The sequence below is a fragment of the Candoia aspera genome, chromosome 18 (genome assembly GCF_035149785.1).
Source record: "Candoia aspera isolate rCanAsp1 chromosome 18, rCanAsp1.hap2, whole genome shotgun sequence".
NCBI classification, from domain to species: Eukaryota; Metazoa; Chordata; class Lepidosauria; order Squamata; family Boidae; genus Candoia; species Candoia aspera.
Genome location: NC_086170.1, coordinates 4,197,207 through 4,214,424, shown reverse-complemented (window position 1 = coordinate 4,214,424; position 17,218 = coordinate 4,197,207). Strand labels below are relative to the sequence as shown.

The window sequence follows — 17,218 nt, the reverse complement described above, 5'->3', positions numbered from 1 at the left end:
TACCTTCCCTTTTCCCAGCGGAAGGGTTTTATGACAACCTGGCCTCTGAGAACACGAAGCCAGAAAAAGGAAGGCTTTCAAATAATGTTGCTTTCATTTTAAAGTTTATTTTGGCAGCCCAAAGTCTTCCTTTTGGGTAAATGCATCATTCCATAACTGGGAGGAACGCAGCGTAGCACCCCTCCCACCCCTGGTAAGATCTGCCAACACATTTGCTTTCCTACCTACAACCGTCGCCTGGCACAAAGGGGGCAAAATCTCAGCCACCCGCAAAGCGTTTGGCCTGACAAAGCGACCTGGGCTAGAGATCTGTGGCATGGAAACAGCGGCTGCCGACTCTTTCCTTCCTTTCTGTTGGGGGGAGAGAGATTTCCTGCCACGCAGCCTGCGCCCCTTGATGAAACGCGAAGGGCCCTCCTTTGCTTTTCAACAGAGCTTCCGCTTGGTTTCTTCTGAGCAAGCCCTAAAGGAATTGGGGCTGGGGGAGCACCAGCTGAGGTTCACCTGCCGGATCCACTTTCAGGACCCCCACAAAGAACACGAGACCGGGCTCCGCGTGTACAACCACCTCAAAAGGTAAGCACCCAGGGTAGAGTTTGAGCGGGGACAAGATTGGCAAGGGCCGGTGGTGATTCCAGACGATCCGCCTGACCTTGAGGACTAGAACGTTGCTTTGGCTGGAAAGAGCAAGCTCGCATTGAGGGGGACTTCCACCGAAACCTGCTTCAATATCCTGTCACTTTAAATGTCTTTAAAAGCACAAGATTTAATAAATGGGAGTTAATAAAGCAAGTGTCTTGGCGTTGTTTGGGAAGAGAACTGGTGACCCCCAGGGTCTGTAGGACCTCTATCCTGATCGTACCAGCCCCCCTCAAATAAGGCAGTGGGGAGGGAACCTAAAAGGTGGCCATGAGTCCCCGGAGGCATGAAAAGACAGCAAAATAATAATGGGGTACTTTTACCTCTGCAGGGCTGAAAAGATTCATTCTTTCGCACAACCAAAATTGTCAAGAAGCGTTTAATGGAAAAACTTGATTAAGTCTATAATACTCTGCTAAGATAGGCTATATTTTTATCATTTTGAAAGTGAGTCTGAAAAGTGCTTTGCAGACTCTAACCCACTGGGGTTGTGGCATAGGTAAAAAGCTGTCAAAGGTCCTGATTTGTAGTTTGATGGTGGTGGTGAGGGGAGCCAAGTCGATTACTAGGGGCTAGAAACTTAAATTCAGCTGAGAATGTCAAGATGGTGTTTTACAGGGTGAACTGACTAGATGAATTACCAGCAGAGCACTTAAAAGATGATGCACTTAGAGACTGCTTGCAAACAGGATGGAGAACACAGAAATGGCCAAAGAACTGGAAGATAATGTCACACTCCAGTATTGTAGAAATGTAGCACGCAAAAACGCTCACGCTGCTGAACAACGGCATTTATCTCGCATGCTGGTAAGAGAAGACTCAAGAATCGGCAATCCAGACTACAAGATCTCAAGTGCTGACGCTAGATGGGTAACAAGAGGAGTTAAAAAGGCATCCACTTTTGCTTTACTGAGGACACAAAAGTTTTTGACCATGAAGACCAGAACGAAGCATGAATATCCCTTAAAAGGGTGGTTGCTTTCAATAGGCCATCTCATCTGCTTATCAAAGAACGTCTGTGATGACCAGGGAGCAACTAAACGGTTCAAGGTTTGGAAAGGAACGTGTCCAGATTGTCACCTCCTTTATTTAACTAATATACAGAATACAACACTTGCAACGAAGTGTAATTGTTTCCCACTGTAAAAAGCAGGACCCTCAGGGAGGCCGCAGAAAGAACAACGGAGGCCTCTGACGTGTAGGAAGGAGAAAACTGTCAAGAAGACCTTGGCCCACAAGAAGCACAAATCATTCAGTCCTAGATGAAGCAAAGCCAGGCTGCTTCCTGGAAGCACTAAGAACAAAGCTGAAGCTTAGTTACTTTGGACACGATTGTCCATTTAAGCACCCCGGGATCTTGGTTAAAATCCAAATTCAAAGGCAGTTCAGAGCCCATTTCTTTCTTGCCCATCCCAAAAAGGAACAGTTTCTTGGCAGAGGTGCGATTGGCTCAAACTTCTGATTAAGCAAGTTTACTGACAAATGCCTGCAGAGCATAAGAAAATGAGATTTTTTTTTTTCCTCCTGAGCAATTACTCCAGCAATGTTTAGAAACCCCAGGCAGAAACTACAGTCCGCTTCAGTCTTCTGTCTCCAGATCTGCAAGACAGGAAGGGAAAAAGAAAAGAAACCAAGAATTGAGGCTACAGAACAGAGCAGCTAGAAGACTGAGCAGTGAATCGGTTCCAACCTCATCTCAGAGACAAGCTTAGACAAGTCGTTCCTGTCGGCCTCGGTTCCACTTCCTCCCCCACCCTAACCCTGGCAGAGCTGCTGTTGTGAGAACTGCAATGAAAGTGCATGCAAAAACGTGAAATTAAAAAAAGAAGTCAATTGTCAGTGCAGCGGCTGTTCAAGCCGGTTGTTGTATTCATGAGGACTAGAAACCTAGAAAACGTACACCCAAAGGCATTCTGGATAGCCTGCTCTCTGCTCCTGCATCCTTTAAACACCACACATTCAACCTGGTGCCCTCCTGAGGCAGCTGTCTGCTCACCGCTTTTGTAGTACTCCACGTGCTTCAGGAAGAGCCCGTCCGGGGGCGCAATGGTGTTCGGGGGGTAGGCCGTCAAGTCCCGGACCGCCAGGAGTTCTTTGATGTGATGCGGTTGTAGCCGGGACTGGCCCACAGCTACCAACGCCCCGACCATTCGCCGCACCTGGAACGAGAAGGAGAACCCACCGGTTTTCTAGGCTGTCTCAACCCACTCTTAGCAGGAACAAGATTTTTCTTAACTTTCAGCCCAAATCTGCACCGGATTCCAGCTTTCCTCCTCTTCAACGTGCTGGTCCTTCACCCCTTGGGAGAGTAATACTGTGTTTCTCTCCAGCTCAGCACCCCCAGGACCTTCCTTTTCCTCCCTTCCTGTTTGCAGCCCACAAGTAGGCTGGGAGTGCACAATGCCAGATCAAGCGACCGGTTTATGGGCCATGCTAAGCCGTGGTTTGCTTACTGGGGATTTGTGGCATAACCACCATTGTTTGGATCCCCGCCCTGCCTTAAGCTTAGCTTACGAAGCGCCACAATTTGGCCCCGAGCAAATTGAAGGTACTTTGGCTGAGGGCCAGCAAGTAGCAGTGGTGGGACGAGATGAAGCCTGTTTCAGCCATCCAGTCCCCACGAGGTGGAGAATCACTGGGCTAGGCAGAACAAATGAATCGCGCTGCAGATGATTCAGAGGCCGGGAGAGGCACACGCCTACGTCTGGGTAGCCACGAGGAGAGGAGGCGGCTTTCTCTTTTCAAAAATGAAAAGCAAAAAGGAGCAGGTGCTTTTGTTTCCCCCGCCGCCTTGCCACATGCCTGAAAATAGCACCGAGAGTGGCTGCCGCAGCGCTCTGGGGCTCGGCTGCCCCCAACTGCGGGTGGGCGGCAGGCAACGTGCCGTTTGCCTCCCTGCCTCAAAAACCTGCAGGAGGTGAGTTTCTGCGGCCGGCCGAAGTGACGTGAGGGGATGGGGTGGGCAGCCTCGCCTCCTTGCTAAAGGAAAGAGGCCCTTTTCCAAAACCCCAGGGCCCACCCCCGCTGGGTTGGAAGAAAGGTCACCGGGCCTGCTCACACCCCTCCTGCGGGGAAGGCCGAGGCCCAGCTGGGGAATTCTGGGAGTTGGAGTCCACACCTCCTCAGGAGACCAAGGTTGGGAAACATTGACCTAACCGGTGTGGCCAGCCATGCCTGGGGCCTACTGAGAGTCATCCACCCATATATTCACCATGAGTTAAGGCTCCTTTGACCGTTAAGGGAGAATTCAAGCTGCCATTCCGACATTTGCCACCAGAAGGCGCCGTTTACACTTCAAGTTCATTTTAAAAGGTCAAAATTAGAAGCTGCCTCTGAATCATAAAAAGGTAACTAGGTTGTGGACTGGATAAAAACAATTAAAGAACACAGCATGCGCAGGCCGGCAAGCAGCCTGCGTTGAATAAAACCGGAGTTCAAAATGTCTCGTTTCCAAAATTCTCTCTTCATACCTGTTTGTACAGGAAAGATCGGCTTACAAACTCTAGTTCCCAAAACTTCAAGTTGCTGGGGAAAAAAGAATGGGCAAAAAGGCAGCGTTAAAATCCACGCAGAGAGGAAGATCCTAATTCCTTTTCCGTCCTTCCCCGCAGTGCAATCAGCTATCTGCTCAGGGATTGATCTTCTGTGGGCAGAAGCTGGCTACCTCAATGCAACAGCAGAAAATAATGTGGAACTCAGCTCAAAGCCTCTGTGAAACTTGGAAGGAGAGGCTGGATCAGCATTTGGGAGATGCAAGATATCCCAAATCTTTATTTCTTTTCCCATCTATCTGTCAAGAAGGAATCCGGATTACCTCTCCAGGTCAATCTAAGGACTGGGACTTATAGGTCAAAACCGGGCAATCGGCAACCCGTTTCCTCTCCAGACAGGGCTGATGGGGAATTGTAGTTCTGCAACTTTCAAGAGCCACCGGTTTCCATGCGGAGCAAACCGTGTGAAATCGCCGTGCCGTAGTTCAGTCCTGGACCTGCTTCGCAAGCCTTTTACTAACGCAGGGGAGAGCGGCCTTTTGGCTGGAGAGCTTTCAGAAAGGTAGCTGCTACTTTCTGAAATAATCCTGATTTCTTTTTTTAGCCACGCTGATCTTTTATTTAAGCAACGGGCCAGAATGGGTGTTTCATAATGTAATTCAGGAACCTGCGGGGTTGTTCATCTCCTGCTGCAACTTAGCAACCCCCCGCCCCCCCGCAGCTCAGTCCTAACTGTCTCCCCGCTCTTCCAGCATGTCTCCCCCACAAAACAACTTGGTGGAAAATTATACTACTGACAACAAATGTGGAGGAATAGCAAGCTGTCAAGACGAAGCTCTATCACGAGGCCCTTCCATCGGGGTTATACAGAGTGGTATTTTTCACAGGCTCTAATCCGGGGCCCCAACACCAGCAATCTTGATAAAAAGTGCTCAGAGGAGCCCTTTTCAAACCAGCTGCAAGGCCTTCAGACGAACGGAGCGCTAAACCTCAGCTTGAGCCCTGCTGGCTGCAGCATCAGATGGGTGCCTGCAAAACGTTCCCACCCGAATGCACCAGCAGGACTGTCATGGGTTAAGCCACCAGTGCTAAAAAGATCCCCCCATGTACAGCAGCAGTCTATCTGGTTTGGTTGTCTTACAAGGCACACCTAGTGCAAAGCTGGCATAGCTTGGGGCCAAACATCAGAAGAAACGCTGGTTAGCTGACGAGCTCCCTGCTGACATGCTCCAGCATGCTAGATTTCCAACACAGAGGGAAGAGCAGCGTAGAACTCCCTCCCAGAACACTCTTCACCTCTCGGATTCAACAGTTATGACTCTCTTTGGGTCACACCGAAATGCCTCACTCAGCTAGCAGCTGGTCCTTCTCCCACAAGCTGGCAGGCTGAAGCAGCCTGAAGGGATGCCACAGGCCTGCCGTGGGCTTCGGACGTGAACTCAAATCCCTTCCTCCTTTTTCTCCATCTTGTTTTCAGGTTTTAAAACCCAGCCCTTGTTGTGGGCAAGATGGGGCCCAGTCTGCCAGGAAAGCCATCTGTTTAAAGTAAGACCCAACTTCTCACTCAAAAGTGTGTTGCAGTTGTATCGTTTCACGTTGCAGAAAGGAACTGCATCTGGCTCCTGCAGAGAGAAAGCTAGCAAGTCAGGAGAAGGCTCCACTCACCTTCTTCTTCCTGACAAGCTAGCTCGCGCTGTGCAGAGATCCAACCCCCTTTCATTTGTCTTTTCCAATTGCCTCGTGAGATCCCCAGTCTGCAGCTGCGTCCTTTAAAAAAGAGCCACGTGGCTTGGGTGGGGGAGAGGGCAGCCCTTGTAAAGCTCCAGGCTCCTGTTATAGGTCCGAAGCAGGGGCTGCATCACCTCTGCCCCTCTCCCTGGATGCAGCCTCTAACTTGCCCCCCCCGTTTTTATTTTTAATGGGACAGGAGAGAGAAAACAGCAAATACAAGAAGACCGACTCAGTCCGCATTCAAACACAATTAGATCAAACTGGGGAGGTTTGTGGCCCTGCCCACTCCTTACCTGCCCCTCCCACTACAAGCCCAGTCTGAAAAAAAGTCAGAAGACCCAGTTTTGGGCAACCATCCCAGTCTTTGCCTGTCTGAAGACGCGCTGTCTCCGTTGACGGACATGTTTCTAGTCCTCAGGTTTGCAATGAGGTTAGCAAATGCTTGGGCAGGTTTTTGGAGTGAAATTTCTTGAGCTTCAGCAAAATCAAAAAGCGTGGGACTTTCAGTACCATGGAGAGCTCTCGGACCCTCATTCTGCCTGTTGGTTTTTTCCCCCCAGTAGAGCCTCTTTCCATTTCATCCGGGGGATGGGGGGGAGCAGCACCAAAGTTAAATCCTTGAAAACTCCACTTTTTAGATGCAAATGGGTTAATGCCAAACAATCAAAGGAAGGTTTAATCCTTGGAGGCCCAGTAATCCAAGATTCTCCCTTTTGGTCCATTCTTAAGAATATGATATTGCCCCCCGACCAAGCTTTCTTGCTTCCTGACACCCCTCCAGATAACCCAACCTGTCACTCTTGGAGACTTGATGTTTCCAAACCGTCTCTTAAAAGTAAGCTTTTCACCACACACCCAAACCCTGGTTAACAAAAGCAACTGCTGCATTCACATGGCACATAATACCCAAAGAGAATACTTTACCACTCAGCGCGTGTTTGTCATGCCGAATCACATGCTTCCCAACCCAGTTTTCACCAGATTAGGTGCCAAGCCAACCGACGAGTAAAACTACAGCCGAGTTGTGCAGAAGGGAACCAAGAAGGAAACATTGCTACTTCCCTACCTAAATATTACAGCTCCTTCCTTGGCCCAGATCCAGGGCGGGGAAAAAAAAATTAATTCCTCTCTGCACCATCCCCAATTCACTGCTGGAACTCCTGCCTTTGACTAGCCACAAACAGGAAGAAATTATGGGGGGAAAGAGAGAGAAAGGTGCAGGATGAAGACTGACCGTTCGGGCTCGGAAGGCAGAGAGAGCCTCACCTGTCCTGGCTGTGCTCGGAGAGGAAGCCTCGGGCGGGCCTCACCTCCACCCAGTTCAGTGTCCTGATGGGGGTCCTCATGGGCGTCTCTGGGCTGGCTGAGCAGAAGGTGGAGAAGTCATGGGTGCCCAGCAGGAACGTGGCTGCTTCCTGCATGGCGGCCAGGTTCAGGTGACTAAACCAGAGGAAGAAGATCAACTGACTGATGGATCACGGGCCATCAAGTCGTTTTCGACTCCTAGAGACCACACAGATGGATTTTCTCCAAGACAATCCGTCCCTAACCTGTCCAGAGGAGGAAGCAGTGCTGCTAAAAAAAACTGCTTCAGATTGGTCTAATGCTCAGCGTATCTACACGGTCCTGCAAAGCAGGCCTAACGGTCCTCCCCCAATGTTAATTTCCTTTGGGAAACTCACCGGATTCCTGCTCTTGGGAACTGTGTGAAGGCTACGAAGAGGACCGAGGAGAAAAAGCTGACATTCCCAAGGACTGCAGGATACCGTCTCTGTCAATTTTATAATGGCGGGAAGGCCTTGCCCCTCTCCATATTTGGAAAAGCACTCTATAGGCAGGAGTTTTGACTGAAGAGCTGTTCAGAAATTCAGTCTATTTTCCACTTGTTTGTTTTTCTCTTTTACGCTGGCTGAAATGCGAGCACCTTCATTATGCAGCAGGAATAACCTAGTGCCTAGCTAAACTGGCCATCTTGAAAAAAGCTATGCAAAGTCAGATCCCGTTAGGATTCAGACAGGAGGCTACCAAGAAATCTTGGATGGGAGACCACTGAGAAAGCTGGCTCTATGGATGAAAATAGAAACTTGGAAGGAAGCAAGGGCAACATACTTCCAACTGCCAAGGAAATTACAGTCACGTTTATTAGGTCAGGTCCCGTGGACCATGGGACCCAATCCAGAAAAAAGGGCTAACTCAGTGACTGAATTAAGCAGCCAGGGCAGACCGTTGGCTCCATTGAGATGTCAGCCTGGCAAAGGCTCGGGGAGGATGAACACGCTCAGCCATCGAGGTCTGACGATTCAGAGCGAGACCCAAAGGCTTTTTCAAGCCACAGATGTAGCAACTCAAGGAGAGAAAGCAGATTGTAGACGTGTGTTCACGCATGTGTTAGCACATACTATTGCTACATAATTTATGGGTGACCTGGTTCCACTGCAGATACACGGATTGTTTTCTCAGAGCCAGCTCTGAATTACTACTTAAACCATGTTAGTCAAGATCTTGCAGGGCCAGCTGGAGAGCTGCATCCCCAATCTTGTGCTGGTGCTTCCCCGTACAACAGAAACGAGCGTTAAGGCCAAACGTGTGTGTGCAGGTGGGAGGGGAAACCAAGTGGCCAGACGCACAAGTGCAAGGTTCCACTGACTTACCCGTGCCGGTTTGCCCAGCAGAGATCCCGTTCAAAGACAGGCAGATCGGGATAGGCGGCGCAGCCTGTGGCTACCCGATACACGTACGTCCTGGCTCGGGCTGAGAAGCGGGCGTGGAAGTTGCTGGAAACCCGGCAAGCGCTCAGAACGCTTTCAGAAAGAAAAGGGGAAGAGGTGGTGATAGATTTGCTTGATTTCTCGGCAGTTCTTCCTTCAAGGTGGCTCATGGGGAGATCTCCCTTGGTTTTGTCCACCCAACCACAACCCTGTGAAGGGGGCTGGGCTGAGAGAGTGAGCGCTGGCCCAAAGCCACCCAGGGGGTTCCCAGGACTGAGGTGGACTAGAACCTGATTCTCCTCAGTCCTTATTCAGCTGGTAAAACTTCTCCTGAGGGATTCAGTTGTCGGTTTGAGCGGGTCCTCGTGGCTCTTGGTCCACCACAAGACCGACAAAGGGCCTTCTTTAGGACCTCTGAGCAGCAGGGCGGGTGGGGGAGATCGGCCTGACACTTCCTTGCGGTTATGCTTCCTAGCTGCTGTCCTAGGATCTGGGCAACACAAGCCCAAACCATCCCTGACACGCTACTCCCCAAAGGCCAGGGAAGGGGCCTGATGTCAGATCTCACCATCCCTTGTCTTGCGAAGGCTCACCGCTCTCAAGAAGACAGTGCCCCTGGCTCCACCATTTGGGGAACCAGAAGCTGGGAAATGTTAACATCTGTACTGATGCGTTGATTTAAAAAGAAAGAAATCCTGAATTTAAGGCAATTCCCCGAGACCACCATTTTAGGGTTGGAGGGGGGAACTGTCCGCCTCTATTACTATATTCTAAAATAGCCTTCCTAATTTAAAGGCAAATTATTTGAGGGAAAAATAATGAAGTCTTCTTTTGGGCATTATCAGGAAACACTTTTCCAGGCTGGGGCCAGGGGAGAAGGGAAGAAGACAGTAAGGGAGTAAGAGAATAAGGGTAAGAGCGCATCCGAGGGAAAACTCACTGTGTCGGCATCCAAATTGGGTCATGTCAAACACAACACAGATCAGGGAATAAAGCAGCTGAGGAGGGAATGACGAGAGGGGACGAATGACCCAAGCCCTTTCTATTCCCTTCACAAGGCAGGGGCTGAGCCGAGGGGAGGGAAGGGGGGGTCAATCCCACAACGGGAGGCGAGCTTTTCAAATTTCCAAATGGGCCTGTTGTTTCAAAATCTCCCACCAGAAAGCAGCAACGTCGGATGGGGCGGTGGAGGCAAAGGTTCTGTTTCACCGACGAGCCCAGTCGTCTGTGATTCAGAGTCCAGGGCGTTTTGGCAAGGCAGATGACCCCAGCGAGCGATCTGAATTTGGATGTCGAAGAGGGAACCAAGGAGAAGGAATGATGAGGGGTGTGTGGGGAGGATCAAAACCAGGTCCCTGCTGCTTGTCCAACTGACTCAAGAGCAACAGGTCTGTTGGTTCCCCTTGGCAAACACACCCGTCTCTCTGGGTCTCCGCAGATGGGAGGGCAGTGAAGACCGGAAGCTCAACTCAACAGCCGGCCAGCATTCCCCTAACCAACCGCCGGGCCCGGCTCCGGCCAGCCCAGTTTCTCTGGATGCAGCCACGACAGCCACGCTACGTGTCATCTGAGCTGCAGGGACTCCTGTTCTGCCCTTTCCTGCAAAGTGGAACCATTTCTCCCATCGCCGTGCGCATACGGGGGCGAGAGGATCCAGCTTATGTAGCATCTGAATGAGATGCAGCTTCCTGCTCCCCGTGATGCGCAGCCCACCAGGAGAGGAGGTGGGCAGGCTGGGATGGTGCCATGTTACAAGGATGCCATGACAACAGAGGGAGATTGCAATGGAAAGAGGCCTCGCTGCCTGTTCCACTCTGCCCTTACTTTCAGGGCCGCTTGGGTCTCTGGTTCAGTACCTGCTCAACCTCAGCTGCTCGGGGGAAGCACATCCTGGAACAGAAAGGGCAAAACCCACACCTCTGGGAACTTAAGGAACTCACCGGATGGGCTCCGATCTGAGATGCCTGTTGAGGACTTGAACAAGGACTTCTTCGGAGAAGGGGGGCCGCCCATCCTCCCTCTGGATGTCGAGGTGGGCGGTGTTGCAGAGGGCATGCACCCCGGCATCTGTGCGGCTGGAGGTGACAAATTTGACGGGCTCGGATGCCCTGAGGTTCTCCGCAGCCTTCTGGGGTGGGGGGAACAAGCAGACCCTCAGATACTGGGGGTTTAGACGTCTTTCGCTTTTAGAGCTTAAAAGGCTTGATGAGAAAACACGCAGGGACACCGGCACACACATCTTGGTTTATGGAGTCTGGTTGTCTGGAATCGTTTTTGACTCGCCTCAGGTGGCCAGGCGTAAAGAGGCAATTGCAAACCTTTACTGAATCTCCCTCCTCAAAGGACGTGGCAAGCTAGAGGGTCGCTGTGGAGTTCAGCTGGAAAACTTCCCGATGTTGGGGCGGGGATGGGGAGCGGGATCCTAGATAATCTTTAAGTTACAGATAACGTCCAAGAACACATTCCAAGCTGAGCAAGATTCTTTTACCTCCCCCTGCATTTGCCTCCCCCCCCCCTTTTTTTTTTTGTTTCTCCAAGAAGCTAAGCTGTCCTGGGCACCCGTCCCGCTGCCTTTGACTGCCTGGGAAGAAATTCTTGGCCCGAGCACAGACATTTGGGGGTCCAAGAAAAAGATTTTTTTTTCCTGAGGCAGAGGTCTCTTCTGGGCAGCTTTCATTGCAAAAAAAAAGGGGGGGAATAGAAAGCTGGGGGGAGTGAAAGGTCATAGCCAGGAAAATGGACCCCCCCAAAAAAAAACACATTTACAAGATGAAATCCTTAAAGCGTACAACTCAGCAGCGCCAGTTTGTTTGGGAGAGCACCAGATTTCTGAAACTGCCCTTGGGGAGAGCAGCAGGCCCAACTTTGCCGTTTTTCTCCTTTATTTCAGTAATAAAACCGCTCAGGTGGCTGTTACTTTCTCAACTGTCTACTAGCCCTTTATGGAGAGGATTCCTTGGGGATGAACAACAGCCGCGGCTGATCTCAAAACCCCCAGCAGGGTTGGGCCTGGTCCATGGCTGGGGTGGGAGATCACTGGGAAGGCCGGGCCCCTAAGCCAGAGGGAGAAGTCGAGAAACCCCAAACAGTCCAGAAGGGGGCAACGGTAAGCAGGACAGCATGGACGTGTTCCGGTAGGATGTGGTTCGGAGGGGGGCTGAACAGCTGGTGGGAGCCAGTCCCTCTTCAGTGGAAAGGGAAGAAATATTGAAGGTGGGTAGTTAGGGAGGCAACCCCGCAGGACTTTCTCGAGGAAAGGCTCTGCGCTTCCAAAGAGGCATTAGCTGAGTCAGGAAAATGGGGCCCTGCTATCTTAGGGTTTCAGGGATGGTAGCCCTGCCGTTGTACCTTGCTACATGGGCTTGTCTTTCTGGAAACAGAGGCAAGTGCCCTGCTGCAGATGTCGAGATGCCTGCATTCCTGCCTGCAGAAAGCTAGCATCTCAAGGAAAAGTCCCTGAGATTTCCCACCCACCCCTTTGATATGCTGGTTTTCTATGACTATGCTGACATGGAAGAGCACTGACTGTTTGAAATCCCTATACTTTTATTTATTTATATTTATTTATTCGATTTCTATTGGCCACATAATGAGAAGACAGGACACCCTGGAGAAGATGCTGATGCTAAGGAGAGTGGAAGGCAAAAGGAAGAGGGGCTGACCAAGGGCAAGGTGGATGGATGATATTCTAGAGGTGACGGACTCGTCCCTGGGGGAGCTGGGGGTGTTGACGACCGACAGGAAGCTCTGGCGTGGGCTGGTCCATGAAGTCACGAAGAGTCGGAAGCGACTAAACAAATAAACAACAAACAAGTGTTTCTCAACCTTAGCAACTTCAAGCTCAATGGACTTTGACTCCCAGCATCAGCATCAGGGCTGGAAACTGATTCCAGAGAAGGGGGGCTTGGCCAAAATGCCGGGAGATTCCAAGCATCCCTTGTGAGCATTGGGGGCTCTGGTCACATTGCTTTTATTCGCTTTAATGTGACATGAGCCCAAGTGAGCCAGCTTTATGGTTTGGAGTGCAATGCACTTATCCTAAGAAGAGAGGATGGCTTGTTGCCTAGCAACTGTGCATGCCTGAGGCCGCACTGCTCCGAATGAGCAAAAGGCTTTTAAGCTAATCGGTCTCCTTGCCTTGAAACTTTCTATTGCTTTGGCCCCCGCTTTTATTGTGCAAGTTAAGATGCCTCAAAGGAGGGGGATGGACGTGGCACCTTGCCGCAGAAAGGAGGCACGGGTGGATGCAACCCAGAGTCAGAGAAAATCTTGGAAGTAAAGGGCTCGATCTGGCTTCAAACTTCCAGGAAGTTTTAATTTGGAGGACTAAGGATTTGAGCGGGAGAAGATGCTGATGCTGGGGAGAGTGGAGGGCAAAAGGAAGAGGGGCCGACCAAGGGCAAGGTGGATGGATGACATTCTAGAGGGGACGGACTCGTCCCTGGGGGAGCTGGGGGTGTTGACGACCGACAGGAAGCTCTGGCGTGGGCCGGTCCCTGAAGTCCCGAAGAGTCTCAGAGACTCTGAGCAGCTTCCCAATTTGATTCCCTTTCTATACAAAAGGAATCAAATGTGGGCATATAGATTTCAGGTTAGATCATCATTGAGAAGCCTGCTTCCCTGGCATGCTGGCTTTCTATATGAAGACTCCCCCCCCCCCCTGCATGGGGAAACCAATCACCAAAACCAAAAAATTCAAACAGAGAAAAAGAATGATATGTCTATCACAGCTTTTCCTTGATATCCTCATTTGCCTTCTGCAGGAAACATATTTTTGTTTTGTCACCCTCATTATGAGATGGCTGTCGTAGCTCTGGATTTCCAGGAGTGAGCGGAGGGATGGCCCGGAGCACCCTCAGGGACCTCAGCCGCCATCTTTCACAAGGTCTCCCACAGGTTTCTCACAATCAATTTTTGTGCTGAAATCCTAACCCAGGCCTTACCTCCAGATGATTCTCCACACCAAGGGCTGGCACGCCGGGGGACAGGGCCTTCACACCACTGCAGGGGAAGCACAAAACAGTGAAGTTACTCTTTAACGACTAGGTCAAATCAACGTCTGTTTGAGCCAGCACTTTGGCTCCAACGTCCTCAAACCAGGTGCCTCGATGAGCAGTAACCCCAATCTTGGAAAGGGGTTGTTCATCACCCCATTCCTTTCAAAACTTCCCCGTTGACAGCAGCCTCTGATAGATTCCACCCATCAGCAGAGACATTCTATATGGCCTTCCTTGGTATCTAGAATTCCTCACTGATTTTTCCTGTGTACCTTTTTGGAAATCACATTGCCCCGTTTGCCCTAGCTGGCTGTCCCTCAACCACATAGCCAAGTTCCTTCATGGTCATCTCACACGCAGAGCGTCGGCACACCCAGAGGAACAAAGGCATGCCAAAACAGGGCTGGTGACTGGGGAGAGCTCTGAACCCCAGACTGCAGTGTTGTATGCCTTCCTACCTATCTCTGTGGTTGAGCAGATACATCCCCACAAAATCTACTTGTTCAGCTGCCTTAGCACTTCTGGCTGTTTCTACTATTCCAGCAGCACTTTCTGTTCCCCGGTTTCTAAGCACAATATAAACAAACATTATTATTATTCCCAATTCATGATCTGCTTTTAGTCCCTAAGTTAAAGCAAGCAAGAGTTCTGAAGGCAAGAACCAAGGGGTAGGTTAAAAAAGGAGTTTTGCTTAGGCATGAGTGGCACAGGCTTTTTGGCGAAATAATAAGAAAAAGGCCAGCAAGGTTAAAAAGCAAATGAAAATATTAAAGCGGAAGGTGCAGACACACATAAATCTGTATTAACAGCGGTCACCAGCATGCTAAATTCCTGTTCTTCCTGCCATCACTCAACCTGGCAGATTTCTCACTGCCTATGAACAGGGTTTTTCCAGTTCTGTTCTGGGGAACCCTGAGTATCTATCCCGGGCAACTGAATAGTGTGGAATTGCTTGAATCGTTCCCAGCCACCTTGGCAGATTGGCTTCCTCAGCCACTGCCACCACTCCATTTTGAACCTGAGGGGAATTCACTCCCCTGATCTGGTTTGCGCACCATCCTAAATGACAGTTTGCTAACCAAACCACAATTTTGCTGCAATTGCATGAGAATAATTAAGGCACCGCCTTTTGCAAACAGATGCCGTCGAGGTGCTTAGAAGCTTCTCCGTTCTGCTGTATGCCAACGGTGCAGCGAGGCGCACGTTTACAGAATTTTAAATTATCCTTTAAAGCGCATGCATTTCAATGCATCTTAGATGATTTGCACTTTTATGGGCAGTTTTGCCGTCCAAACAAGTCGCTCCCCCTGCTCTTGGGACATCTACTAGAGAGGGCGAATTTATTTCACCGTTTTTCCTGCCCACGCCCACATCTGAGCGGGTGAAACCTTTCCGCCGTTCGCCTTCCACAGTGGGCCAAATCAGAAGAACGTTAGACAGACCAGACGTAGGGTGTAAGCTTTACTCAGAATGCAGGAGGAGAGGAAAGTAATATTTACATGCATTTACATATGGCTCCTCGTTCGACTGATGCAAAATTCTGATTCTCAAAGGAACAGAGCAGAACGTAAGAGGAGCTGAGAATCCCACGCTTGGCACCCGGGCCAGGATTTAGGGCGCTGCTGGCGATCTCAATGAAAAACGTATTTATTGCATCTAATCCTTAGGTGACCCACGGACATAAACCGTCGCCTTCTTCGCCAAAGATCCTGCCGGAGAGACCTCTCGGCTCCAACTTCAAGGTCGTGTTTATACTCGCTGCGCGACTTACCTATATTTCGCCCCGAAGTACTGGAAGAATATTAAGTAGCGAGTTTTGGCAGGGTGCATGCCAGCTTCCCCCCCCCCCGCCACAGAGAGGCGGGAGTTGCCGGTTCAACTTGGCGGGCGCGGCTGGAAAGCCGCATCCACGGCGGTCCGTGCCCTTCGCCAGTCGCTGCCAATTACCCCGGCGCCGGTCTCACGGCCATATGGTCTTGTCCGCAAAAAGGAAGGGCCGGCCTCGCCTCCAACAGCGCCTTTTTCGCTCTAAAAAGGGATTATTGATGGAAGAAGGGAAGAAGACGCCCCGCTCGTTCTCACCCACGCCTGACCCAGGAGCGATAAAGGCCCCCTCCAGGGTGCGTCTACTACGTCGCCTCCCCTGCGCGAACACATTCGGTCGACCGTTTTAAAGCATGCCCCACGCGGGACGCTTCTCTTCGGCGTGATTATCCCCCTTCCCCTCTCTCCTGTCTCCCTGCGTCGGGAAGCGGCGAGCTGCCTCCCCCGACTGGGCGCCGTCTGCAGGCAGCTTGCCGGCCGCCTAACGCCGCTTCCAGCGAAAAGATAGGGCGCTTTCACGGGGCCCTGAGGGGCGGGGCGTCGCGCCTCGATTGCGAGCGTCGCCTCGACATGGAACGCCGGCCCGGGGCGGGCGGGGCGGAGAGTCCGCCGGAGCCTCCTGGAGGGAGCGGGGGAAAATTGCCAACCTCGAAGCGAAGCGGCCAATTTCCTTTGTGCAAACGGGCCCCGAGATCCGAGCGGGGGGGGGCCGGTCGGATCCCGGGGCCATCCTGGACTCAGGACCTCTGACCACGTGCAGAATTCTTTCCCTCCATTAGAAGCGTTCCGAAGCCGCCTTGTCTGGCGGGGGCGGGGGGAGTGTGGGTGCAAACGCAACGCTGCTGCTTATTCGTCCTCTATCGGTTCTTGAGGTAGACTCTCTTTGGAAATGGAAGTTTCACTAAAGAGTTACAGCAAGTAGCAGTCGAACGTCCATCCTTTGTGAAACAGTAGCAAAGTGATAAATATAAGGTTGGATTTGAAACAGATGCCTGTTTTCTGCATTACAGATGGAAAACCCCCTTTTGAGTGATGCCAGAGGGAGATCTATGCCTCGATCCGGAATGTATCACATTAGCCATGGTTAGTTCAGGGCTTGCTGTATTTTTTTCCTGCTAGCTACCCACCCTCCCATTCTGTGAACAGGCCAAGAATAAATGCCTTGCTGGGCCTGCCATTCTTTTTGCAGCTGGCGAGAACTCTGCTCTCAGACAGAAAAATGAAACAAATAAACAGCAGGCCTCAAGGCTTGGCAACTGTCAGCCATGAGCGCTTATGAAAAGACCACCCAATATGATACTGACCACAGAAGTCTGCCTCTGTGAAAATTCCAGCTTTTGCTTGAAAATAAACAAGCTTCTATCCATTTTGATTGCAAAGATACCTTCTGGGCACGCAAGGATGTTTTGCTGTATTCTCTGGGCTGTGTGACTTGAGTTCAGCTGTCCTAGAGGGTGCCAAGATGGGGAGACTGGTTGAAATTCCCATTCAGGCACGAAAGCTGCTGCTCGTTCAATTCCTCCTGCCTCCCTGGGTTATTGTACAGCTAAAACAGCTGCCCAGCATCTGGAAGAAAGGTCAGCGTAAAAACTTCTGCGCTTCAAATCAAGACCAGTAATAGAACTAGCGTGAGGGTGAGGTTAAAACTATATTTAAATTCATTTGCGTAATGAAGCACTCCAATTAATGCACATTTGTGTGTGTACATGTATATATTTCCTCTAGTGCAATTCATATATATATATGTATGTATGTATGAGTTCTAGTCCTGCCTTGGGCACGAAGCCAGCCAGGTGACCTTGGACCAGTCATACCCTCTCAGCCCCAG

General features: G+C 50.8%; 1 protein-coding gene across 1 annotated transcript; it reads right to left on the bottom strand.

The window, feature by feature from the left end:
* Positions 1 to 2,218: 2,218 nt before the first annotated feature.
* PUSL1 (pseudouridine synthase like 1) lies at positions 2,219 to 15,445 on the bottom strand. Its single transcript, XM_063317661.1, has 8 exons — positions 15,338 to 15,445; positions 13,513 to 13,570; positions 10,510 to 10,697; positions 8,513 to 8,662; positions 7,128 to 7,301; positions 4,110 to 4,164; positions 2,540 to 2,798; positions 2,219 to 2,238 (listed from the first exon to the last, which is right to left on the bottom strand). Exons 1-8 carry the CDS (start codon positions 15,394 to 15,396, stop codon positions 2,219 to 2,221), a joined length of 963 nt encoding a protein of 320 aa, XP_063173731.1. The 5' UTR covers positions 15,397 to 15,445.
* Between the last annotated feature and the right edge of the window lie 1,773 nt (positions 15,446 to 17,218).